Source organism: Salarias fasciatus, chromosome 18 (genome assembly GCF_902148845.1).
Source record: "Salarias fasciatus chromosome 18, fSalaFa1.1, whole genome shotgun sequence".
Classification (NCBI taxonomy): Eukaryota; Metazoa; Chordata; class Actinopteri; order Blenniiformes; family Blenniidae; genus Salarias; species Salarias fasciatus.
The window spans coordinates 23,532,953-23,559,359 of record NC_043762.1 but is presented as its reverse complement, the minus strand read 5'-3'; the positions used below and the strand labels follow the sequence as shown (position 1 = coordinate 23,559,359).

The following is a 26,407-nucleotide window of genomic DNA, read 5'->3' as shown; positions in this document are numbered from 1 at the left end:
AAGTAATTGGTCATTTGTGGCATTATTGATTAATTACCAACACCTGGTTAATCAATGCTTTAATGGTTAAATCACTCTGTGATCCACTCATCCCCAAAAAACAGTTTATTATACTGTAATTGTTATTGGTGATTCACTGTTAATGCCCTGTAATTATTAATTGGTAAATAACAATTTACTCAAATCAATAAGTTACCAAATTACTTAAAGTGATCAATTACTCCCAGTACCCAATACTTTAGTAATTTATTACCAACCATAAACCCCAGCAATATAAATCATCTGCAGATTTTATTTTACGAAGTTAAAGTTTTACATAAATCGCTCTATCACAGCGCCTCCTCTGTCCAACAAGGTTCCAGTATCAGTGTTTTCTCCTGTTCTGGAGAGCATTGTTCCCATTTACATTCACCGGAATGTGCAAAATTTGATTTTAAAAATTATTTTACTCAGAACACAGTCTGTGGAGAAACAGCTGATTTTATTCATTGTCTCCACACTTAACTTCCTCATTTAACCCAGACTAGATAAATGCAACTCCATGTAAAAGACTAACTTGACTATCTTCAGTTGGTCGTACATTAAAACTGAACAGCAGACACAAAAATACACTGAACATACAACAAATCATAGTGACAAGTGATCTGACAGCAAGTCTCTTTTGTAGCATACTGCAGCCAGCAAGCAAGGGATTGAGCGGAAGGTGACGGATTCGTCATGTCACAGACGACCAGATGACAGTCCCCAATCCCCGCTTGCACTCTGCAATGCATTGGCATCTGGTGGGAAATGCAAACTTGTGGAGCTCCAGATCTGCTCTGTATCAACTGTAAAATGGGTTTCAGCCCGTGACGCAAAATCAACTTATTTCTGGTTTCAAAGGTGTCCATAGTAACCACCTTAGCAACAGAAAAATCATAGCATTGCAAGAGTGTCTTTCATCAAGCTGAAAGTAAGTATGTCAAAATGAATTAACATTGTTGGTATTAAAATCCTTACATTGCAACAACAGTTACATACCAACAATGGTATTTGTTGCCTATGGTAACAAAAAAATATTCTAATAGTTTGTCACACACTTGCCTAATATTTATCTGTATTTGTACTTTGTTGTTTTGGGTTTGTTATATTACAGAAATGAACAGGAAGTGACTTTGAAATTATGTGCATACTTTATGTAATGGGGGTGGGATTAAATAAGTTCGCTTCTTCCCACTCCCTTTCAGGCACTTTATATGAGCTATGTAAGCACATGTATTACTTGTCCAGTTATGGTTGTATAAATGATAAATGCATTGAAATCATGTTTGTACACCATTGCCTGAAATAAACTATCATTTTTTTTCTTGCGCCTCCTGAGCTGCCGAACAAAGTTTGCCTTCTTGTGGAGTATGGCTAGGCCGTTATGCGAGTTCTCATGTGGACCAGTGTATAAATGTGATGACAGAAAGATTTTGTACGTTTCACAAGGCTATGGCTTCTCACCTGTGTGACTTCTCACATGGCGTAACAAATCACACCGACGACTGAAACATTTCCCACATATTTCACAAGAATAGGGCTTTTCACCTGTGTGACTTCTCATGTGTACTCTTAAACCAAAGGGATGACTGAAACTTTTTCCACATGTTTCACAAGAAAGAGGCTTCTCACCAGTGTGAATTCTCATATGGTCCCACTTATGACACTGCTGACGAAAACATTTTCCACATGTTTCACAAGAATACGGCTTCTCACCTGTGTGAGTTCTCATGTGTACTCTGAAAGAAGACTGGACACTGAAACTTTTTCCACATGTTTCACAAGAATATGGCTTCTCACCTGTGTGAGTTCTCACGTGGACCCACATAACACTCGGATGACTGAAACATTTTCCACACGTTTCACAAGAATACGGCTTCTCACCTGTATGAGTTCTCATGTGGAGCAACTTATCACTCTGTCTGCTGAAACATTTCCCACATGTCTCACAAGAATACGGCTTCTCATCTGTGTGAGTTCTCATGTGGACCAACAAATGACTTCGACGACTGAAACATTTTCTACAAGTTTCACAAGAGTACGGCTTCTCACCCGTGTGAGTTCTCATGTGGACCAACAAATCATTCTTTCGGTTGTAGCTTTTACCACAGATCTCACAAAGTTTCTTTTTATCAGTGACAGTTTCTAAGTTCTGACATATTTTATGTTTTTTACAGACAATTTCAGAAGATGTTTCCTCACAAAGAAGCTTTTCACATTCAGCCTGCTTCTCTGACACAGGACAGTTTTCCACACGCTCACTATGAAATATGCTGATGTTTTTGAGCTTTGTATTCATTGTTGATTGTAAGTCAGTATGTTTCTTCACATCGTGGACTTCAGATTCATGAAAGAGGAACTGATTAATGTCCGGTACTTCTTCTGGTTCACTCAGGTAACTTTGCTCCTCAATACTTTCAAACTTCAGTGGAAGCTGCTCTGCCTCCTGGCTGATACCCAGTTCATCAGTCTGTGGAGGTTCTGGTTCTTCTGGTTCCTCTTTGATCTGTGGAGGTTCTGGTTCTTCTGGTTCCTCTTTGATCTGTGGAGGTTCTGGTTCTTCTGGTTCCTCTTTGATCTGTGGAGGTTCTAGTTCTCCCTGATCTCGACAGCAGTTTGGTTCCTGTTTAAAGAGCTGCTCCTCTCTGCAGTCATGGTGTTGTGGGAGCTCTGGAGGGACAAAAAATACAAGATAAAATGTTTAGTAACATTACTTCTACAGATCCAACTTTGTAAAAAAAAAATCGACTCAGGAATTGGGCTGCCACAAATGATTATTTTGATAATGGACATATTACACACACACATTGACATGCTGCCCTCGGGCCAGCAGTTTGTAGTGCTGGTCAAGGCGAGGCCTTTCGGAGGAGCTTCACTGATTGGCTCACAGGCAGCACCGTGATGACACTGTTGCACAGTCTGCTATTCTGTTAACATGATGATGGACGATTAACTGGCTGATAGAACTGTGGATCGGTTTCAGAAGCGTTTTTCAAGAAGGACGTTGTCAAAAAAAAAAAAACAGAAATTTTAACCAGGTGAATATGCTAAAATGCATAAAGCTGACTAAAAACAACAAGACTTTGTGCAAGATTTTACAAGGACGTCATAGAGCAGTTGATCAAGCTGGCTCAGAGGATGGATTTCATTTTTAAGTGGTGAGTGCAAGGTTTTGTTGTTGATGTTTTACTGTCTCTGGATCAGGTTGGTGCTGCCTTTTGTGGTTTTTTTTGTTACGTCATTATGGTATATGCCAGCAGGCAGCAACTGGTGGCCCGCGGGCCACTTTTGGCCCGCAAACAATATCTAGCCTGCCAGATAATTTTGAAAATCTGAGGCAGCTGCTTCAAGGAGGCAGTAACACCATCCATTAACCTGTCAGTATCCATCTCCTCCTAAACCGCCTTCATAACCTGTGAAACACCTTGAAACCCTCCGAGTCAGTGAACACCTTGCGCTGTGCAACTCCCTGCTGCTTTCAGGGACACTTCGTAAAGGCGGAATACTGCTGGACGCCAAGCCAAGGTGCTTAGCTGTTAGCCACTGATGAACTCGCTGGCTCTGAACCATTCCGTCATGCTCGAACATCAGTCAACGGAACGCAATCTCAACTTCTGAGACGGTGGAAAGAAGACTTAAACGCCGAGTATCTCAGAAAAAACAGGAAAGGTTGTTATTGACAGACAGTTCCGTTCTGAGAGGAAGTATCTGAGCAGCAGTGGCTTGGAGAGAACGAGTCAAACATTGTTCCGGTAGGTTTAATTTCTGGGCAGGTAGGTGATGTGTGATGTGGTAAGTGACGCACTTCCTGTTAGATGGCAGATTCAAACTAAGCGCGCTCAAAGATTCATTCACTCACTAAATTACACTGTTTTCGCTAACTCGGTCTAAAAAGTTGTAGAAGTAGAGGAATTAGTGTGTTTTAGGTTCACCCTGGAGCACAGTGAGGAGGATTCGGCCAGCCTGACGGAGTACATAGATCACTGCTTCGACTGGATCGTCATGGGCAAGTCGAACCAAACATCCACCCCCTCTGCTCCTTCATCTAAAGCAAAGAGAGAGTGGAATGAGGAACCGTCTGGAGCTATTTCTCCACCTGCGGATGACTCGACGGATGTTCTTATCTCTATATATCAGAAACTTTCCAGCTTGTTTGAGCCTGTTGGAAATCCTCCATAAGGAATTCCAGGCCATACGCGAGTTACTGGAATTCAGCCAGCAGCAGGTCGAAACAATGGCGGCAGAAAATGCCAGCCTCAGAGAGTTGGTGAAAACCCTCACTGAGGGGATGACCCGACTGTCTGAGGAAAACAAGAAGATTAAAGAAACGGTGATCGATCTCCAGGCCAGGAGCATGAGGGACAAATTAGTGTTCTCTGGAATCCCAGAGCAGATGGAGAAGGACAGTGAAAAGTTTCATTAAAACGTAGCTGAAGCTCCCGGAGAAAGCGGTGGAAAACATCTCCTTCCACAGGATCCACCGCCTGGGAGGGAGAAGACCCAGCGAGTCCAGACCCAGACCCATCATGGCCAAGTTTGTGAACTTCAAACAGAAGAAGCAGGTGAAAAGCCAGGGCCAGGAGCTGAACGGAACCAACTTCTGCCTGAACGATCAATTTCCTAAGGAGATCCTGGATCGGTGCAGAGTTCTGTTCCAGATCAGAAAAAAAGTCCATCTCCGAGGGCTCCTATGCCGTCATCACCGTGAATAAATTATTTATCAACGGAAAACTGTTCCAAGACCCAAACATCACTCTGTGGCTCTACTGATGTCAGGTGCTGTACTTTCACTGTCCCATAACGACTGTGTAATACTAATAAAGAAAACTGCCATAAAATAATTAATAGTAAGTAGGGCTGGGTATCGTTAGATATTTTCGGGTACAAATACTTTTTCGATACTTCACGTATGGTACCGGTTCCTGAACGGTACCTTTTTCGGTAAATTGCGCCGATACTGCTGAAAATGCTGGCATCGGTATCGGCGAGTACTGGAGTACAGGCACCGATCCGATACCACGTCATTAATCAAATTGGTAATCTATTTACTGGTCAGCTCCGTTAGCTCCTTTAGCTCCGTTAGCACTGACACTTCTTCTGCAATGCTTTGGCAGCTTGCATCCCGTTGATTGCACTACCGCCATCTGCTGGTCATTGGCTCTGACACAGTTCTTTGCCGCTGTGCTGCAGCTGCTGTTCTTGAGAAGAAGAATGGATCATGTGACAGACGTACAGCGCCCGTTAAAGAAGCATATTTTTTTGTTTAGAGTGCAGCTTCTGCTCTTTGGATTTTTATTTTTTGAAAGTAACTTCATAGGTTGGTTTTGGACTGTAACATTTCAGAAAGTAATCTTTTAAGTTGCCGTTGAACTATTTTTTTTTACTGTTCTATTTAAATGCCCTATTCATTTTACCGTTATGTTTGCACCCTAATTAAAAAATATTTCTAGATTTGTTTATTAAGTTACTGTTGCACTACTGTTATTTATACTGTTTTATCTGAATGCCTTCATTTTACAATATTGTGTCTGCACTTTAATTTAAAAATGCAACAACATATGTTTGTAGATTTAAGTTGTCGTTGCACTACTGCTTTATATTGTTCTATTTAAATTCCCTTTAATTTAAAAATATTGGGGCTGTACTTTAAGTTGTTGAAAATAATTATTCCTAGATTGATTTAATTCAATTGTATACATTGCTGTTTTTTATACTGTTTTATTTAAAAAGTAAATGGCTTGAATTTGCTGTATTGATTCATGTTTTAGAGGGTTTAACCTGAGCCAGGCCTTACCACAGTGATAATCATGTGACAGTCATGCAGGCGTGGCATGGTATTATTTTATAATGTACTGGTATCAGATCGGTACTCGGTATTGGCCGATGTCAACAGTAAAAGTATCGGAATCGGTATCGGGAGGCAAAAAATGGTATCGGAACATCTCTAATGCATATAACACTCATTCTAGTTGTCCAGTTATGAACACTATAAATGTCATCTCCTGGAATATTCGTGGAGCTGGTACAAGGGAAAAGAGATTAAAAATTACCCGTTGGCTTCCGGATTTACAAGCAGACATTGTCTTACTGCAGGAAACTCACTTAAACTCATCAATAGACCTTCTTCCATCAGCACAGTTTCCACACGTGTACTCAGCCTGTTACAACTCCAGGCAAAGAGGAGTAGCAACGCTTATCAGTAGAAGGTTAAACTTTTCTACTGAAAGTTCAATCATAGACCCAGAAGGCAGATTTGTTATTATCATAGTATCTATCTAAAATGTTGATGACCCCTCCTTCTTTCACTCCCTCTTTTCCTCACTGGACGATCACTCAGGTCACACAATGATTATCGGAGGGGATTTCAACATGGTGTGTGACCCAGGAATGGACAGGCTCAGTACCACAGGAAGCCAATGAGTCTGGCAATCCACAGAAACTGTGAAACAATACATGAAGGATTTTGGTCTTCGCGATGCCTGGAACTCTCACCACCCGACTGCGAGAGAATACACATTCTTCTCTTCAGTTCACCATTCCTACTCTAGATTAGATTATTTCTTAACTAGCAGCACACTGATGAAGCACGTCTTAGAAATCAAAATTCATCCATTACCATAAGCGATTAAGCACCAGTTTCATTTACTCTCAGAAATAAGATTAAACTACCGAACTGGAGATTTAATACATCATTACTTAAAGATTCAGAGTTTATCAGCTACCTTAAAAGAGAATGGTCTATATATTTAGAAAATAACTTGCCAGACACTTCAGCATGTGTTCTTTGGGAGGCAGGGAAAGCGGTAAAGATGGGGAAAAATAATTTCCTTCGTAGCGTTAGGGGGAGTTGTGAGGGAATGCCTCCGTTTCATTTCGGGCTACCGCGATCCCTCGAGCCGCCACAGGGAGGCAGGCTTCGGGGTGCCCGTTTCGAAACGGGCTACCCCGCCGGGCTCCACCCAGGGACCGGCCCCTTCAATTAGGGGCACTTTCGGTTCCGTTCGGGGGAAGGTTTCCCTGAGACGACCCGGGACGCCAGAGGGGCCACTTTTATCCGCTTTGGGGGACTGCACAGGTACATTTCGATGCTGGGATGCCGTAAGGGGTACTTTCCTTCAATACGGGGGACTGCCCCTCCCATTCGGGACTCTTTGCACGCCGTCGTCGGCAGAAGGCCCCAAAGGTCTCGGGGTGACCTGTGGGGGGCAGGGGGTTCCAAGTGGGGCGTTTCGGGAGGGCTTTGTCCCCAAACTTTTCCGGAAGCCTTACGACCGGGTCGGGTGGGCAGGCTCCCTTGCCTCTAGGGGGTACTTTTTTCCCAATTTGGGGCACTTTGGACAGGATCCACATGAGAGTGCCCCGAAACGACTTGAGGCGCACGGGGTGTTGTGGCGCGATACCGTACGGGGTGCCTTTCTTTGGTTCGGGGACTTTTGTCCCCAGACCTGCTTCTCTGGCAGTCAGAGCAAAGCACCATTTTATTACCCCTCAGTCAACACATTTTGCATTTCAAAATCTAGCTTATCTTAAGATTTCAGTGCCCCAATTTTACCGCTTCATTTTTGGCTACTTTTTCAATTTTGAAAGTGCCCCAAATTTATCTGCTTCAATTTCGGGTACTTTTTAAACTGAAAAAGTAACCTATATTTACCTCCTCCTTTGGCGGTGATAAGAAGCCAAGTCACCGCTTCATTTTCGGCTACTTCTTGAGTTTGAGGAGTAACCCAAATTTACCTTCTTCTGTTGGGTGACTTGAGGCCACAAAGACCCCAAACATCATGTCTTCATTTTAGGCTACTTTGTCAGTTTGAGAAGTACCCCAAAATGACTTCCAATGGAGGTCATCTTCTCTAACCCTGACCAAATTGAAGTTTTTATTTTGGATTACTTCTTATGATTGAAAAGTAGCTCAAATTCACCTCTTTCTTTTATCTCTGGAAACAAAAGCTACTTTTTCATTTTGGGCTACTTTTCTTACTGAAAAAATTGCCTGAAAAGAAGACTCCATTTTCGGCTACTTTTGAAAATTGGAAAAGTAGCCTAAAATGAACACTTCAATTTAGGTTACTTTTAAAATTTTGAAAAGTAGCCTAAAATGAAATCTTTATTTTAGGCTACTTTTCCAATTTTCAAAAGTAGCCCAAATTTACTTCCCTCTTTTTCAATGGCAGGAAAAGCCAGCTTTTCATTTCGGGCTACTTTTCAAAAACAAAAAGGAGCCCAAAATGAAAACTTCCTTTTGTTGCAAGGAGAGCTCAGATTGATGGCTTCAATTTTGGCTACTTCTGCATGGACAAAGTAGTGGAAATTTACCTCGACCGAGTAGCAGGGGCACGAAATTTTCATTTTGGGCTACTTTTTACACACAGCAAGTAGCCCTAAATGAAGTCGTCCTTTCCTTGAAGAGAAGCTCATGTTAATGTCTTCAATTTGGGCTACTTTTGAAAATTTGAAAAGTAGCCTAAAATGAAATCTTCATTATAAAATCTTTTTCCACTTTGAAAAGTAGCCCAAATTTACTTCCCTCTTTTGCAATGGCAGGAAAAGCCAGCTTTTCATTTGGGGCTACTTTTCAAAAACAAAAAGTAGTCCAAAATGAAACTTCCTTTTGTTGCAGGGAGAGATCAGATTCATGGCTTCAATTTAGGCTACTTTTCAAATTTTCAAAAGTAGCCCAAATTGAAGCCGTTGTTTCATGGAAGATAAAAATGATGCCTTCATTTTGGGCTACTTTTTCAATGTATGAAGTAGCCATAAATGAAGGCTTCATTTCAGGTTACTTCCTCAATGTACAAAGTTGCCCAAATTTACCTCCATGGAGTACCAGGGGCACGAAATTTTTCATTTCCGTCTACTTTTCCAACACAGCAAGTGGCCCAAATTAACCTCCTTCGTTGGGGGTCGCCTGCGATTAGAAGTACCCCCTTCTTTTTGGGCTACTTTTGAAAGTAGCCCATTTTTACTTCGTCATTTGAGGCTACTTTCTGTGAGGCTTAAAAGTAGCCTAAAATGAAGTCTCTCTCATCCTACACTCTGAATCTGGGGTCTCTAGGGTCACGGGGGGCTTCGCGGGACCCAAGAAGAGGCCGATTCCTAAAGTAGCCGCTTTTGACCTGGAGAAGTTAAGAGACCCCCTATTTGAATCTGAGAAAAGGAGGGAACACCAATTATCTTTAATATTTCAACAACACTTTGAGCTAGAAGGCTGAAAATTGAATATATGCATCGTGTCATCACGTGTCACCAGTGTGCTGCGTGGCAAACTGCTACGACCTTCCCAAGTATGAAAGGTCAACCCTAATTGGCTTAGAGGTCAAGCTTTAAGTCCCTTTTTTTCTTAGTTCACAAACACTTCGAGCTAGAAAGTTGAAAACTGAGTATGCGCATCGTGTCGTCACGTGCAACAACTGTGCTGCGTGTCGTGCACCTGTGACCTTCCCAGGTACGAAAGGTCAACCCTAATTGGCTGAGAGGTCAAGCCGTGAGTCACTTTTTGCTCCTGGTTCACAAACGCTTTGAACTAGAAGGTTGAAAGCTGAGTATGTGCATCATGACCCCGCGCTAGACTAGTGTGTCGGGTCTCAGACTCGTGCGACCTTCCCAAGTAGCCACGGTCACCCCCTGTGAATTTGGGTTACTTACAGTCAATTTTTTAATATCCTAAAACGAAGTGTCAATCATTTAGGGGCCCGAGTGGGGGATGGGCAGTCGACTCTTTTCTGAGAGAAAACGGAGGCTGCAGGCTGGCTGTGAGAGCAGCCCTCCCATCCCCCACCTCAAAAAGGGGCACCCCAGTTCATATTGGGGCACCTTGTACCAAAGTCTCCCGTGTCCCCCCGGGAGTGATGTCATGGCCCCGCCCACCTCAATAAGGGGCACCCTAGTTCATATTGGGGCACTTTGGCCCAAAAGCACCCCAAAGGCTCCCGTTGGTGCCCGGGAGTGATGTCATGGCCCCGCCCACCTCGGTAAGGGGCACCCCAGGTCATTTTGGGACACTTTTGCCCAAAACACCTGGAAAGCCACCCGTTGACCCTGGGGGCGGTTGTGGTGGCCTCGCCCACTTCAATAAGGGGCACGTTGTTTCATTTTGGGAGAGTTTGGGACAAGCTGTCCCAAATTGACCTGGGGTGCCCCAGGGGCCACGAAGTGACTCCGGGGGCCAACGGGACACTTTGGGACAAAGTGTCTCAAAATGACTTGTGGTGGCCCTTCAGTTTGGGCTACTTCTTGTGGTTGTAAAGTACCCCAAGATGAAAGTATTCATTTGGGGTGACTTTTTTTAAATGGGAAAAGTACCCCAAATTTACGTCCTTCGCCTGGGGGTCTCCTGCAATGACAAAAACCCAAGTGACCTCTTCAGTTTGGGCTACTTATGGAGCTTGAAAAGTAGCCTAAAATGAAGTCTTCATTAAGGGTTACTTCTTTTCAATGGAAAAAGTAGCCTAAATTTACCTCCTTCACCTTGGGGGTCTAGAGAGCCCAGACCTTGTCTTCATTTGAGGCTACTTCCTTATTGGAAAAAGCATCCCAAACTTACCCATCCTTACACAAGAAAAAGAAAGAAGCTTCAAGAACTTTGGAGTTGGAACTCAGAATTAAATCGCTGGAGGAGGGTTATCATGCCTCCCCACAAGAGCACATGCTGAAGGATACAAGGAAAGCTAAACCTGAAGTGAATGAAATTCTAGATTAAAAATAAATAAATAAATAAAAATTCCTGATGCAATGACTCCGTTAGAGAACTTTGAGCACAGTAATCAATCTGGAAGATTCCTGGCCAATCAGTTAAAAACAAAGAAAAATGCAATCTTCAGCAAGACCCAGAAGGAAATATCAGCCATGACCCAGACAAGATCAGTAACTAGGGTTGCACCGATACCATTTTTTGGTCGCCGATACCAATGCCGATACCTGGCTGTGCCACATGGGCCGATGCCGATACCCTGTCGATACCACGCTGTTTGAAAAAAAAAAACCTCGGCCACCACGTGGGGGTAGTGTTGCCGTTTTTCCCCTCCGTTTCTATTCCCCTTAGGTGGTGTTTATTGGCTGCTGCTGCACAGCCAGCTGATTTTCTCCCCATTTACTACATACCGTATTTTTCGGGCTACAAGACGCATCGGAATATGATAATGCAACATCCAGCAACATGAAAGGAAGATGAGTTGGATTCTTAGTTTATTAAGCTTCAGAACTTACTGTGGTTGCAACCATGGCAAAACTACAGCAAAACAACATCCATCCATCCACCTTCCACCACTTATCCGGACCTGGTCACAAAACAACAGTCTTAAGAAAAACCAGCTGAGAGGCGGCTCTCTCTCCACTTTTCCAACATGCACACATGCTCGCTTCCTAGTCCTGCCCCCTGCTCCCTCCCAGCCACTCACACCACAGCGGTGCATTCAGGTTACTTGAAAACATAGGAACTCACAGAACTCAATATACCGGTTAAAAAATAAGAACTACAGCAAAGATGCTGCAAAAGTAAGTCCGTAATTAAATAAGGCAAATTAAGAAACATCATTGTGGAATCCTCCTTCTTTGTTGTTTTTCGGCAGCTTGTGTTCCAATGGTTGCACTACGGCCATCTCAAGTGTTACCATCGACTGGGACACACCACAATGCAGGCTCCTGACTACCGCGGCTGTGCGGTTCATACATGAAGCACAGCGCGGAGGATGTGGAACGATGCTGATTCATTAAAATATTAACGTATTTACTGCGGACGGCACACATTATGTGGAATGCGGCAGTCAGCCTGGACCTGTACCTCCAGTTAGCTCCTGTTACCCGCCTCAGCCACCCGCCGCTCCGCCAGACCTGCTCCTGGATCCCCGGCTGCTTTCCTCACTTCACCGGGGAACTCAGTTGAACTCCAGACTACAACTGCACAATTAATCAAATTTTTATCACGATTTTGGCTGCCGCAATTAAATTTAGACGATCGTCGCGATTTTAAAATTGAAAAAGCGGGCTTTGTTGCGTGTTAAATCAAGCATTTTATAAATCCAACAGTCAGCCAGCCACCAGAGGCCGACCGAGGTTAGGGTCTCATCATTACGCCGCCTAAACAGCAAGCGAGCGAACCCCGCAGCAGCAGCAGTGTCAAATGAAAAAACTATGACACAGTACAATGTGGAGAGCAGCAGGCAGTGACAGTGCTGGGGCATCTGGAGGTGAGGAGTCGCTACAGCCTCGTAAACAGAGGTGTCAAGAAAGTACTTTCCCATGCCATGTTTTTGTTGTGCCCAGTCAGTTAACAAAGGGCTGGGCTGATTTGAATCACCTGCAACAAACAGTTCTGGGCCCAGGTGATCACAATCAGCCCAGCTCTTCGAGAATTGACTGGGTACATGGAAAACATGGCATGGGAAAGTACTTTCTTGACACCTCTGCTCGTAAAGGAGCATCATCTACTGCAGCGGTCGGCAACTGGCGGACCGATGCCACTTTTGGGCCTCGAACAACAATATCTGGCCCGCCAGATGATTTTGAGAATCTGAGGCTCCTGCTTCACGGAGGCAGTAACACCGTCCATTAACCTGTCAGTATTCAACTCCTCCTAAACTGCCTTCATTACCTGTGGAACACCTTGAAACCCTCTGCGTCTGTGAACAGCACCTGTGCCGTGCAGCTCCTGCTGCCTTCAGGGTCACTCTGTAGAAGTAGCCTGCTGATGGATGCCACCGAAGTGTCTCAGTCAGCTGTTAGCTTAGCTGTTAGCCACCGACGAAGTAGCTGGCTTTGAACGATTAATTTGTGCTCCAGCATCAGTCGACGGGATGCGATGTCAACTTCTGTATCGGTGGAAATAAGATTTAAACGGTGAGTGTCTCGGACAGAATGGGACAAGTTGTTACTGACGGACAGTTCAGTATCTGAGCGTCGTAGCGGCGGCTTGGAGAGAACGAGGGAAAAATTGTTCTGGTAGGTTTAATTTCTGGGTTTAGCGTGGCTGTTTACTGTTCTGTTGTTGTTTACCTCCGCCAAGGAGGTTATGTAATCACGTCAGTTTGTTGGTTGGTTGGTTTGTTAGCAACATTACGGAAAACATTATGGACGGATTGCAATGAAACTTTGTGGAAAGGTGGGTCTTGGGTTAACTTAGAATCCATTAAATTTTGGTGATGATCCGGATCACTGTCTGGATCCAGGAATTTTTTAAAATAATTCATCATCATTGAGAGATAGGGCAGTCTTTGACATAGTTGGGCATAAATCAACAATAAACTAGAAATGGGCACTCCGAGAGCGCAGACCTCCGCCACAGCTCAAATCAGTCACCAACAACCATAAGAACACCATATATAATCAGACAACATTGTGATCGGGGGTGTGATCAGAGCGGAGCGCCGCAGCGTGCGGTGCCTCTCTCTGTCGCCCTCTCTCCCCGTGTGTGTGTGTGTTTATCTGAAAAGGAAAGCCGAAAAGCAACATAATTTATGTTATTTTACTTCATTTTAATTTGAAAATGGACCGGATTCTCTCGTATTTTCCATTCCCGACTTCCTGTGTGGTGCGATCTGCTCTGTCCAGCTTTACAACTGGCGGTCCACGGCGCGCGCGGCTCGCGGAGAAAATAGAGAGGAGCGGAGCGGCCGCGGTCCACAGCGCGAGCCGTGATGCACACGGCGGTCCCCCGCGTCTCCTGTATGAACTGTCAGATAGGTTAACAGGGACGCTGATCTGAGTGGAGGAGAGCAAGCTACCAACATTAGCGGCGAACGTCGACTCGCTGCCTCGCTGGAAAACTTTTCTCCTTCAACGAACCTAGATTCGGACTTTCTGAAGATAAACTGTGAGTACCAAAAGGGATATGGAAACTCTGAGGGATCAAGTTACCGTCGCACTGTGTCACAGAAGCAAGGATGAGCTTGTGGAGGTCCGTAACTTGTTGAAATGTATTATGGATGAGAAGATGGAGGAGTCACTGAACAAATCAAGCCGCAGAGATGTAATGAAAGTGATTGAACTGGACGAAGTTCAGAACAGCTACAAACCAGATGAGGCTGTCCAATATGTCAATGAACTTTTATCAGCTATGAGTGCTTCTGAAACTGGGCAAAAAGGTGATTCTGGCGAATGGCGTTTTTTTTCCTGCCCCGGCTACCAAGTGAGCAGGTCCGGAGAGCCTCAGGGGGACAGCCAGGCAGGAGAGAAGCATAACATGGCGGCTGCCGCGCCGTTCGAGAGCCAGAGCACCTCAACTGGGAGAGTCCCAGAAGTAACCATCCGCCGAGAATTTCGCATCAACGGGCAAATAGGTCAAGGTGGACAGCGTGATAAGCTGTCATACACCAACCTGCTCCATCAGATGGAAAGCGGACTTCGCAAGGGCCACAGTAAAACAGATGTAATTGAGGCCGTGATCAGAGCCATCAGCCCTGGACTCAAAATCAGAGACATGTTTGAACTTAAAACGGATTTGACCCTCACTCAGCTGAAGACAATATTGAAAGGACATTACAGAGAAGATGATGTATCTGACCTATATTAAAAGTTGATAAACATCTCTCAGGATCCCAAAGATTCCCCTCAAGACTTCCTCTTCAGGGCCACTGAACTTAAAGACAGGCTGCTGTATGCCTCAAAGGGAAAAGAAGCTGACCACTTAGGAGAAGACCTGGTCAAAAAGAAGTTCTTGAGGTCAGTGGGAACTGGTCTTTTGAATGATAACATCAAGTTCCCGGATGTGACTGATGAAGCTTTAATTGAGAGACTGAATGAAGCGGCCAACCTCAGTTTTAATGGGATATAGTTTTAATGGTTGCGCTATATGACCACTAGAGGGCTCTGTCTCCATTGAAATACACTACCTCATAATCCCATTAAATCAAAGACGTTTCACTAGTTATGAGACAAAGGGGCCATTTCAGCTATTAACTTGATGGTATGTTCACTAAGTGTCTTTTCACATTTCTATGATTTGTTGTATCTAAAATCCCTCATGCTAGCTTGTGAACTGCTAGCGGTAGCTCGCTAGCTAGCGTTAGCATCGGTGATAGCTCCAGTGTCTCTCCCTCCAGCTTTTCGGGGTGTTTCTATGGTGGCTGATCTCTTGTAGATCCCGTACTGTTGTTCTAAACCAGCTTTGCCTGACACAGCCTCCACCCAGCAGTAGCTCCAGTCAGAAAAGCTCCACAGCGCTCTGCTCGTTGTTAGCTGCCTTTGCGTCCCGAACGCAGCACTGGCTGTGGCTGCGTGTTTTTTTTTTTTGTTTTTTTTTTTTTTAATCATTGTTAATGTTGCTCCGCATGTATTTATTATGTGTGTGGATAACTGCACTAGAGGGAATATTTAGTTGATATTATCTGAAGCTTTCAGGTAACATCATCACTCCAAAAAATATTATATATAGGTGAAAAAACAACGAGGAGAACGTGCCCTATAGACGGTTTAACGATCTGTCTGATTTATGAGATTGTCCCGACGTTATAATCCTTAACGATCTTATATCGTCATATCGCACACCCCTACCGAGTAGCTTAGCTACGAGCGCACAGCGCGAGTGGCTGTCTGGTCATGTGACCAGGCGGCATTTGATCAATCCAGTTGCCTTTCATTATAATTATAAAACTGTGCAAATAGTCGCGCCGCAGCCGCATCGTGTTTTAAAAAAAAAAAGAGGCTTTTGGTCGAGTTGGTAAGCAGCTTACAGTCAAGTCGGCACTGACCAACTCGGCCATTTGAGAGCCGCCGCCCGCAAGGCCGACTTGCTTTGATGCCGACTTGACTGTATCCCGGGGGCGGTGCCGAGTTGGCCAGGGCCGACTTGGATTGGTGCCGACCTGACTGTATCCCATCCCATATCGCCCACCCCTAGGGCTGAAGCAGCTTTATCTTAATTTTCACTCGTTTCCAAAGAACGAAGAGGTCAGACAAAGTGGGTTCAGCCGATGAGGCGGGAAGAGGGGCCCAGTTTTGTTATTAAAGAGAGGAGCACACACATCTGCAGCCGACATTGTGCTTAACAGTACAAAAACAAAAATCAGGATATAATAAAAGCAAGACAAAGACAAAGACACACACACACACACACACACACACACACACACACACACACACTTGCTACATTTGTCATCACACCTCAAATTTCTGCTCCCCTCTTCTTGAAACACCCCGGTGAGTGGGCATTTCCAGGGAGTTGGTAGGTGAATGTTATTGGTTCAATTGCATTTGGGGGCGGGGCTTAGCCTGAGGTCTAAAGCAGGGGTCGGCAACTAGCGGCCCTGGGGCCAAATGTGGCTCGCCGAACCGTCCAATCAGGCCCACAAGAGGATTCCAACATGCACACGCGCGCACGCACGCACGCATAGAGCTGGGCGATATGGAAAAAAAAAATCACGATTTTTTTTCATATCATTCAATCTCGATTATAATCACGATATGTTATATTGTTTTTAAACCAGTTTTAAAGCATCTGCACTGAAAACTAGAACTATAGAATAGTTTAACATTTTATTAACAAACCAAGTAAATAACAATGCAAATTAAATAATATGAACATAGAAAAATATAAGAACAATCTCCCTTAACAGTGCAGTAAATGGAAAAAAATCTAGCACCAAGATAATAAAATCTTGCGATGCACTATTTTTTCCAGTAAAAGAGAAGAACTGAACGATCGTTAGTTTAAGTGTGACAGTTTCCAGCCCTGAGGATTTTTGTTGCTATAAAAGATTAAAAAAACTAAAGAAACCCTCTGGGGATAATGAAGGCGATTTAGAATATAAACATTGTTTTCAAGTTCTGATGCTAAATATGCTGCTGCCATCATTAATGCTTGCATCAAATGTACAAAATTTAAATAATCTAGATTGGACAGATTAGACTTAAAATATAACAGCACAAAACTACAATAATATTAAAAAAAAAATAGACAAAATTAATCGTTTTTCTCCTCTCAGAATGTTGCTCGTATGGTGCAGTGGCCTGAAAAGATGACACTGGTTGCGTTTACGTGCAGTCAATATTCGTGTTAAGATAAATATTCTGGTTTCTGAAACATTTGGAATAAACTCAGGGAGATCCTTATTCAGACCACGGTGCACAGACGACGGCATGACTGCATTTGCACTTCATGCCACTAGGTGTGCTGTTTGCATGTTCAACCTTATTTTATACAGACACCACAGAGGAAGAAGGGCGCTGCAGCTGCTGCAGGCTCTCTCTGCATGTTGTTAGAAGAACAGCATTAGCGGCAAGACGTGGTGATATGTTCAATGATGCGATGCACCGTTTTTTCAGTAAAAGAGAAGAACTAAACGATCGTTAGTTAAACTGTATCACAAGTAGTTCATGTACTCAAAAGACCAGACTCCTTGCGGATCGGTCTGCTAGCAGCGATGCGGTGTGGAAAAGCCTGTCTGGTCAGCAGCAGCCTCATCTTCAGAGGATAACGACAAGCCATGGCTGACTTCATCTGCTCCACTGCCCTCGGCTCCACGTTCAGCTCCATCTCTGTTTACTTCTCAGACAACTTACAGGGGGATGTTAAGCAGGAAAAAGTCGACTGTGATTGGCTGTGGGAACGCACATTTCTACCATGTCTGATCGAGTAAATGTGCTCACAGCTGATCACCGTGATCGACTGGAAATTAATCGTGATCACCAATCACGATCATACAATCGCCAAGGCCAACGCACGCACTACCCCGGGCCCTCGAGCAGACGCACGCACCCCGAATGTTCGCACCCCCCTGGTCTGCGGGTGCATGCCTCCGCCGCCACCACCACCCAACCCCCCCAGATCTCAATATTACTGTCTGGATACAACGGCCAAATATTCACATATTCAGGTGAAGCCCAACAGATATATGCTCTGGGAAAAAAGGAGAAGATGTGTTTACTTCAGTGTAATGCTTTGCTGTTGCTGGAATTACCCTTACACACTAGAGGGGGCGCTGTGTGGTTGAGTAGAAGTAGAGAGAAGAAAAGAAGAGTGGCTGTATTTGGAGTTCCCAGTCTGATGAATAAAGACACTGAAAACATAACAGCTATAAACTCTGCTTTAGTCTGTGGAGGATAAACCAAACACAGCCAGAACCATGGAGATCCTCCACCAGTCACATTCATGTGTTCATTCACATGTTTCCATACCTGTTCTGTGTCTGTGCTGACCATCAGTCTCCATCTCGTGCTCGACCACAGTTTCTTCAAACACGCTGGATATTTCCACAGCAGCAGCAGTTCGTCTCTGGCTGCTGAAGTCTTTCAAACAGTGGTGGGAATTGTCACTTTCACCATCAGGAACAGTCACCTCAACAAGCTCTTCCTCCTCTTTCATGTGTGGAGCTTCATGTTCCTCCTGCTCCACACTGGAGCTCATCTTCTGCTGACCAATGTGTTGCTGTGGATTCTCTGGAGGGAAACAAGACAAAAGTCACTGATGTGATGGAAGGGAAGATTTTACACTGATGGATGGATGAGACAGGACAGACTGCATTTAAAATACAAACATTTACAAACAAAAAGTCTGCTTATTTCAAGAAACCTGACAGGAGTGAGCTTTAAAGAATAAATGAGAAAGACAGTGTTCCATGTAAATAGACTTTATTCTCACAATAATAAACCTGAGCCAGTTCCAGAAGATTTTCCAGAATGTCTCTATTATAAATACGTACCGTCAAGTTTGATTTATGCTTGACCCGTCTGTGAAGTTTGTGCAATGTCACACAGATAAATTATGTAATTTTAACAGCTACGCCCCCTCACACAGTCATTCTAAAGAGGACAATTTATGCTTCACACACCTTCAAATTCTTCCAAGAAATGTGTATAATACACACTACAAACAGCAGAGCTGAAGATTTCATTTTTAAGAGATTAGAAACACAGACAAGGAGAAAGTCACCAACAGGAAGACTGAAAACACAACATTTGGCTCTGCTGTTGCTGACATGCTGGAAAATATCCCAGAAAAACAAAAGGAAGCAATCAAATTTAAAATTTACCAACTACTTTATGAGAATGTTCAGCCAGATGGGTTGTAGTTGATGTCTCATGGAGAAATCCAACAGACACAAGTTATTTTTGCATCAATTTCTAGATATTTAATTTACTTTGTCACAGTTTTTGACACGCAAAAAATGTTTCTGGTTCAAGAATGTTACTTCCATTAAAACAGTGCTGAATTTCTAATTCAGTGCAGTCCTGTATGTTCTTCTCTCCTCTTCAGCAGACATTTTCTAAGCTCATTCTCCTGTCAGGATACAAATTCCTGTGGTGTCAGGAAGAAGGACTTCAAGTCATTTCAAGCTAAACTTGCAGTCCCAGTTGCTCGTGCGTTGCTCAGACGCTCAATGTGCAACAAGTTGTTGTGTCCTGCTATACCACCTCCCTCCACTAGTCTCCATTCACAGGATCACCCGCTGATGTTGAGCAGTAGAAGAAGAAGAGCTACTTCCTCTACTCTACTTTAGCACTGTGCTACACGTGTGTTTGCGATACAGTTTGGGAGCAGACGCGCGACGAGGAACAAAGACACACACCTTCTCTCGTGCACGTTCCGCGCCTCACGTTCACACACAAAGTAGAATCCAGCCTTAAAAGCTGCACAAACCACAGTAACGTTAGCATGTTAGCCCAGACTGAGTGGCAATAAATCACTTCTTCTGTTTTCAAACAGCTCAAGCACCGTTTCCACTCTTTCTGACACACACGCTGTTTAATGCTGAAGCTTTCTGCTTTCAAATCACTCCTGTTGTTTCACTTTGAACAACAACTGCAGCTGCAGCCTTATTTCTGTCTGCTGGCTTCTAAACAAATGGAACAATCCTCCACCACTCACATTCATGTCTTCATTCACACTTTTACTAACCTGCTCTGTGAGACTTGATTGGAGGTTTCCACTTCTTACTGAACCACAGTTTGTTCACATTTCTCCAGCAGCAGCAGTTAGTCGTTGCTTGATAAACTCTCTCAAAGCCTGAACTGAACTCATTGTTGCTGCACGAGGTGAAATATTTCCTCTGTGAGAAACGAGTCACACGACAACACAGCTTCAAACAGCCTCCAAAGCTGCTTCTTCTCTCACTGTTTCCGGAGGATCACAAACAGCGTTCAGCTTCACACTGACGCCCAGTGGACACAGAGGGAACTGCAGCTTATCAGCCTCACCTCAAACAGTTGTAGCTCTTCCTCTTCTGTTCACTGACAGCTCGATTCACATCTCACCATTTATTCACTGATATTTCAATATTAAATATCCAGGAGACCAAAACAATTTGTCTTTATTTCCCTGCAGACATCATCAAACCAATCAAGAATGAGTGGCTCAGTTTGCAGAAAAACAAATCCATCTGATCATTTCCTCTGCTGCAGTGTCTGACTCTGCTGTGTACTACTGTGCTGTGAGGCCCACTGTGACAGGAAACACACAATCTGTGGACTGAAACCTTTGGAGCAAAGATAACACAATCCTCCACTATATCCACGAAACCTCTGACTTGAAACTCTGACTTTTGACTCTTTGAACTGAAGACAAACACATCACGAGAAATGAAGCAGTACAGATAAGAAGCACACACAGATCTGATGTAGAAGCTGAACTGAATCTCACTGGTCAACTTGAAGTGAACAAAGATAATATCAAGACATATTTGGCCCCGCCCACTGAACTTCAGCTCATCCTCATTCTACTGCAGTGGAAGAACATTGTTGATCTGCTGTGTGTCTGCTTTGAATCACTCCAAAGTCATGTTGCTTTCCCTCTTTGTGCTTCTGTCTCTCATTAGAGGTGAGTTTAAGAACGTCTCATTCAACCTGCTGTCTTCATAAAATGTCTCACTGACCAACAGTCATTGTTTCATCTCACTGGATTTGTTCTTTGACATCAAGTTGTGAACAAACTGGTTGGAATCTCAGCTGCAGTCCAGCTGTTTGTGTCCACAGAGTAACAGTGTTCAGGGGACATTTTCCACTGTCTTCTCCTCTCAGCCTCATGGACAATGTTCATCTAAAGTCTTCATTCTCTCCACTTTTTCCAGGACTAACAGTTGCAGACATCTCTGCTGACGGGCAAGAAGTCAGTGGAAGAGAAGGACAATCTGTCACACTCTCATGTAGCTATCAGACAGATAGTGATGGTGTTTATCTTTACTGGTACAGACATCATTCAGACCTTCAAGCTCCTCAGTTTATACTCTACAAAGGAGCCAAAACGTCCACGAGTGAACACAAACATGGATCCCAAACATCAGACTCATCAACTACACTGAGCATTCCAAAGCTAACCCTGGCAGACACAGCTCTCTACTACTGTGCTGAGACACAGTGATCCAAAGTGTAGAAGAGGCTGAACAAAAAGCTGAACACAGATATGGGACTCCTCTTCAAAGAGGAGGGAAGTGGGATTCAGCACACAGCTTCATATCAGATGGATTCTGCTAATTCCTGTTTGATCAGAGTCACTGTGGTTCCAGCTGCTCTTCAAACACTCTGCTCACTGATCCAAGATAAGAGATGTTACAAGGTGTGGTACGGTGGTTCACTGGTTACAACTGTCCCCTCACACCACCAGTCTTCCACTAATGAAACTTGAATTCTTAAGTTTCATGTTCTTCCTGTTTTTTCCACAACGGGGACTCTCATTCTGTTCCACTGCTGTGGTTGGAGGAGTTCCTGATCAGACTCTGAGAGGTGAAATTACAACAAACATCAATGTTCATTTAAAAATAAAGAACTTACACTGATGAAAAATATATTCAGTGATTTATTCACAACATAATTTAGAACATGTTGGAGGTTTGACAATATCAACAGGAAACAAACAGTTCCAAAGAGTTTAGGAAAATGTTCAAAATGTGAATAAAATAACATGAAATGGTTTGAATTTCTCCAAAACTTCATTTTAATTTCATTCACAATATAACACACAAGGTAACAGGAAGGTCTGATTTCTTCACAATAAAATGTTTCAGAATGTCATGAAAATAGCAGCTTCTTGTGATTTTGATCAAAACAATATCTCAGAAAAACACTGACAGAAAAAACAAAGTTTTAAAAGTGAATGTTGCTGATAGAAAATAGACAAGCTGAAGGACGAATTGACAGGTTCAATCGATACGAGCTAGTAAATGGACTGAGGAGGAAAACATTTCGTGAAGCAGAATTTTTCAGAGGTACAGGAATAGAAAAAAAAACAGCTTTTACAGATTTAGGAATAAAATCAAGAAATTGTTTCAGTTTGATCAGAAAAAAGAAAGAAAGAGAAAAAGACAGAGCTGAGACTCTGATGATCCCATGTGGAAACATCACTATCTGGATAGCCGATTAAAGTAAGTTTAAACTGTACAATGCAACGTATGGAGTTGTTTTAATTTGTGCTTCTGATAGAGTTTGAATGAAAACTCTTCTGTGATCAGATGGATCTACATGTGAAATTCATTTTAAAATCACAGACGCAGTGTCCTGCAGATTAAACATGAGAGGGACCGTCCAGCTTGTTGTCAGCTCTCAGTTTCAGAGTGTGAATCTCACATGGTTTGTGGCTGCATTAGAGTCTATGGTGTGGAAAGTTTCCACATCTGGAAAGGAACCATCAATGTTGAAAAGGATGGAGAGGTTTAAAAACAACTTTTGTTCACATCCAGACAACATCTCTTTGATTAATTTTTTTTCTTATTCAGAAGAAGTAATACTATTTTAGTTAAGCTTCTTACTTTAACACTGGACATGTGTTTTATACTGAGCTGTAGATAAATGATGAACTTTGGACAAATACAAATTGTGCTGCTAACAGCCTGTCAGTGACTCTCTGACAAGCTGCTGGAAGACTTTTTTCACACTATTCAAGTCAACTTTGGAGCTCCACTCGAGGGCCACATTATCCAGCAGGTACTGCTCTACTTCTGCACTGAGTTCAACCATTGTGTCAATAAGAAGAGCTGCTGTGAAGACAACTATTGTCTCACTGAGTGCTGAACATCAGCTACTTTCTCCTGTTGACTGAAACCTTGTTGGACACATGGAACATTGACTGTGGATTCTTCTTGCTGCTCTTTTCTTTGGTAAGGTACAAAACTCAACATGTTTCCTCTTCAAACACTTGAACGCATTACTGAGCTCAACATGAAGAACTTTGAATTTTCAGGATCCACTAAATCACACTCCAACATTTATGCTGATGTTTGTTTCCTTGAAAATACATTTTTTAGTCATGCGTGAAATTTATTACAAACTTTTCAGTGATACTGATTGTTCTCCCACAATCGATCATCTGTATTGATTCCTCTCTTCTCTGCATGTTCTCTTCTTCTCCAGAGTGTAAAGGAGAAGACAAAGTGGTGCAGCCATCAGAAGATGTTCCTGCTGCTGAAGGAGACTCAGTTAATTTGGATTGTTTCTTTGAAGTTTAAAGCTTACATACTTCATATTTGTTCTGGTTGAAAAAACAAAGAAATGACTCTCCCGAGTTCATTCTACAGCGTATCACTGGATCAGAGAAAAACTCTCCAAAGTTCCTGATAGACAGATTTGGTGCTGAGCTCAAAGACAAATCAGTTCCTCTGAAGATCCAGAAGCTTGAGCTGTCTGACTCTGCTGTGTACTGCTGTGCTCTGCAGCACAAAGTGACAGGAAACAGCACAACTCAGGACGAAAACCTTTGGAGCAAAGACAACACAATCCTCCACTAGAGGGAGCTCCACTCCATCACATCAAGCCACAGCAGTGTTTTCACATCACAGAGAATCAGATTGATCACATGAGCATCAGCCAGAAACTCAGAGGAGGAAGAAGTGGAAGTAAAGTCATGGTCTGATTTCTATTCCTGCCCTCGTCACCTGCTGGAGTAGCCTGGGAATTCCCATCCTGCCTGCACCCTCATTTCATTTCGATTTGCAGGGCAGTCTGGCGACCAAGAGGAGAATTTGTCCCTGAGTCCGGGACTCAATCACAGGACGGGGAGGGACAGTTAGACAATGACGCGCACTAAGCGACTGCGCGCACAAACACACACAAACATATCTGTGGAGTGTGCATAAACCAACAAGTCCTCCAACTCAATCGACCACAGTGGTCGTTAATTCATGCCTCAAATTACGATTCTGGGGTACGTTTTAAAATCACGCGCCCACAAGTGGCCATGCAAATGATGTCACTGACATCACGGACTGAGGGAGGGTTTTTTTTTTTTTTTTTTTGAGCGGAACAGAGTGGAGCGGAGTGAGAGGTACTTGATAATTGCATTGGACTGCAAATACAATTCTTTGCATTGAATGACTTCAGTTTTATTTTCAAAACAGAACAAAACCTTTGAAACAGTTTCTGAAACAGATCAGAAGCCATTCAAAGAAACGCCTCATGGATGCACTGGGACACATCATCAGTGATGTTTCAGTGATGTTCATTGGGTGTTTTGGGTCTCTCAACATCATACACCCTCACCCAGGCAACCCAGCCGGGGATGTCCCAGTAGCAGCCCACGGATCTGCCCTCTTCATCCAAAGCCTTTTCGGCGGCTTCGCTTGCGGACTTGATGGCCCTCTTCTTTGCCACTCCTGCAATGCCCAGGTGGCTCAGGACCTTGCACAAGGACCGTCCTGCAAATCCCCTGCATCCTACCTCTATGGGCTCGTAGAAGGTCCTCCAGCCTCCCCCCCTACACTCCTCCACCAGTTCCTGGTACTTGGCTCTCTTCCTCTCATTCGATTCCTCCATGTTTTCTTCCCAGGGCACTGTCAACTCCAGTATGATCAGCTGTTTTGTAGACTGAGAGGTCATGATCATATCTGGACAGAGTGTAGTTGTTGCAATGTGCTGGGGGAACCTCAGCTGCTTTCCCAGGTCGACCTGCAGTTGCCAGTCGGATGCTGTGTGGAGTAGGCCAGTTGTCTTCTGTTGGTTTGATTTGGATTTTTCTCCAGCTTTGACAAAGGAGATTGCCTTCTTTGGAGCTTGAAGGTTCTTGCTAGAGCTGATGGCTGAGGCTACACTCTCAGCAACTGCCTTAAGCACCTGGTCATGGCGCCAGTGATAGCGGCCATCGGCCAGGGCCTTCGGGCAGCCGCTGAGGAGGTGTTCTAAAGAGCCTCTACCAGAACACAGCGGGAAGGAGGGCGTCTCACTTTTCCCCCACACATGGAGGTTCGCTGGGCTTGGCAGGGCATCATAGACCGCTTGCACCAGGAAGCGGACCTGCTGGAAATCTGGCTGCAAGATGTTTGTCCAGGTGATCCTGCGCTGTAGTGCGCTCTCCCACCTTGTCCACGCTCCCTGTTGCCGTAGTCCTACTGCCTTGCTCACTCGTTCTTCCTCCACCCCTGCTCTGACTTCCTCCTGGATCAGATGGTGCTTTTCCTTCCCATAGGTCTGGCTGACCTTTGGGAAGTAACCCAAGACTGCTCTGCCTGTTGCCACAGTGCCCACCAACGCCTTCTGTATTAGGCGAGACTCCGCCAGCTCCACTGCTTCCCATGCCTTCCACTTCCTTCCTGTCCTCACCTCGATCCCGGCTGCTGAAACCTTCAGTCCTTTGAGTCCCTGTATTGTAAGGCTTCTCTAGTGCGTGCCACCTTGAACTCTTCTGTGAGGCCACTGAGAAGAAGCTGCAGGATGTTACTTGTTCCATATAGGGTAGCGCTGGTAAGGCTACGGGGAAGGCCCAGCCACTTTCGGAGAAAGCCACTGATCTTCCTCTCTAGGGTCTCCACTGCTGTCATTGGGACTGCATAAATTAGCAGGGGCCACAGGATGTGGGGCAGGATTGAACACTGGTAGATCCAGGCTTTAAACCTACCAGGCAGGCCAGACTTGTCTACCTTGGTGAGCCAGGTTCCAAGCTCTACACTGGTCTTCTGGATGGCTGCTGAGTCCTTCAGGGTGGAGTCAAAGAGTTTCCCCAAGCTCTTGACGGGTTGCTCAGTGATGGTTGGGATGACAGTTCCTGAGATGGAAAAACAGAATTAGTCAATCTCCTTCCCTTTCTTCAGCACCATGGATCTTGATTTGGATGGCTTAAAACTCATCCTTGCCCAGGTGATGAGTCTTTCGAGTACTTGTAGGATCCACCTGCACCCTGGGACCGACGTTGTTGTTACGGTGAGGTCATCCATATAGCGAGGTTGTGAGGCTCATCTGTGTTTTAAGAAAAGACCCAAAATGACAACAAGGTAAGTTCAAACAAAGTTCTCAATGAAGAATTTGGCCATTATATTTGAGATAAATTCAATTCAATCACATTTTATTCTCTTGAGCCTCACATTTCTCCCTGAAACGTACATGTCAAACAGGCCTGGTTGCAGAGGAGGGGAAATTAAAAATGTGTCACAGGACTAAGCATGATACATCATTGCAAAGGACTTGATTAGGGGAGTAAGATGATGCCAGACTGGAAGTCTGAATTTGCTCCTGCTCAGAGATATTGACCTTTGAACTTTGA

General features: G+C 44.0%; 1 protein-coding gene and 1 pseudogene across 1 annotated transcript; both read right to left on the bottom strand.

The window, feature by feature from the left end:
* Window positions 1-474: 474 nt before the first annotated feature.
* Window positions 475-20,029, bottom strand: LOC115404981 (zinc finger protein 391-like). Its single transcript, XM_030114366.1, has 3 exons — window positions 19,847-20,029; window positions 18,127-18,387; window positions 475-2,691 (listed from the first exon to the last, which is right to left on the bottom strand). Exons 2-3 carry the CDS (start codon window positions 18,353-18,355, stop codon window positions 1,472-1,474), a joined length of 1,449 nt encoding a protein of 482 aa, XP_029970226.1. The 5' UTR covers window positions 18,356-18,387; window positions 19,847-20,029; the 3' UTR covers window positions 475-1,471.
* Window positions 20,030-24,410: 4,381 nt separating this feature from the next.
* LOC115406104 (uncharacterized) lies at window positions 24,411-26,081 on the bottom strand (annotated as a pseudogene).
* Window positions 26,082-26,407: the final 326 nt, after the last annotated feature.

What these genes read in the sequence shown, in the direction of transcription:
- LOC115404981 (XM_030114366.1), bottom strand. Translation starts at nt 18,355, where the DNA reads ATGAGCTCCAGTGTGGAGCAGGAGGAACATGAAGCTCCACACATGAAA. An exon ending in TCAGCACAGACACAGAACAG is followed by an intron (nt 2,692 to 18,126) that starts GTATGGAAACAT and finishes TTGTCCCTCCAG; the next exon opens with AGCTCCCACAACACCATGAC.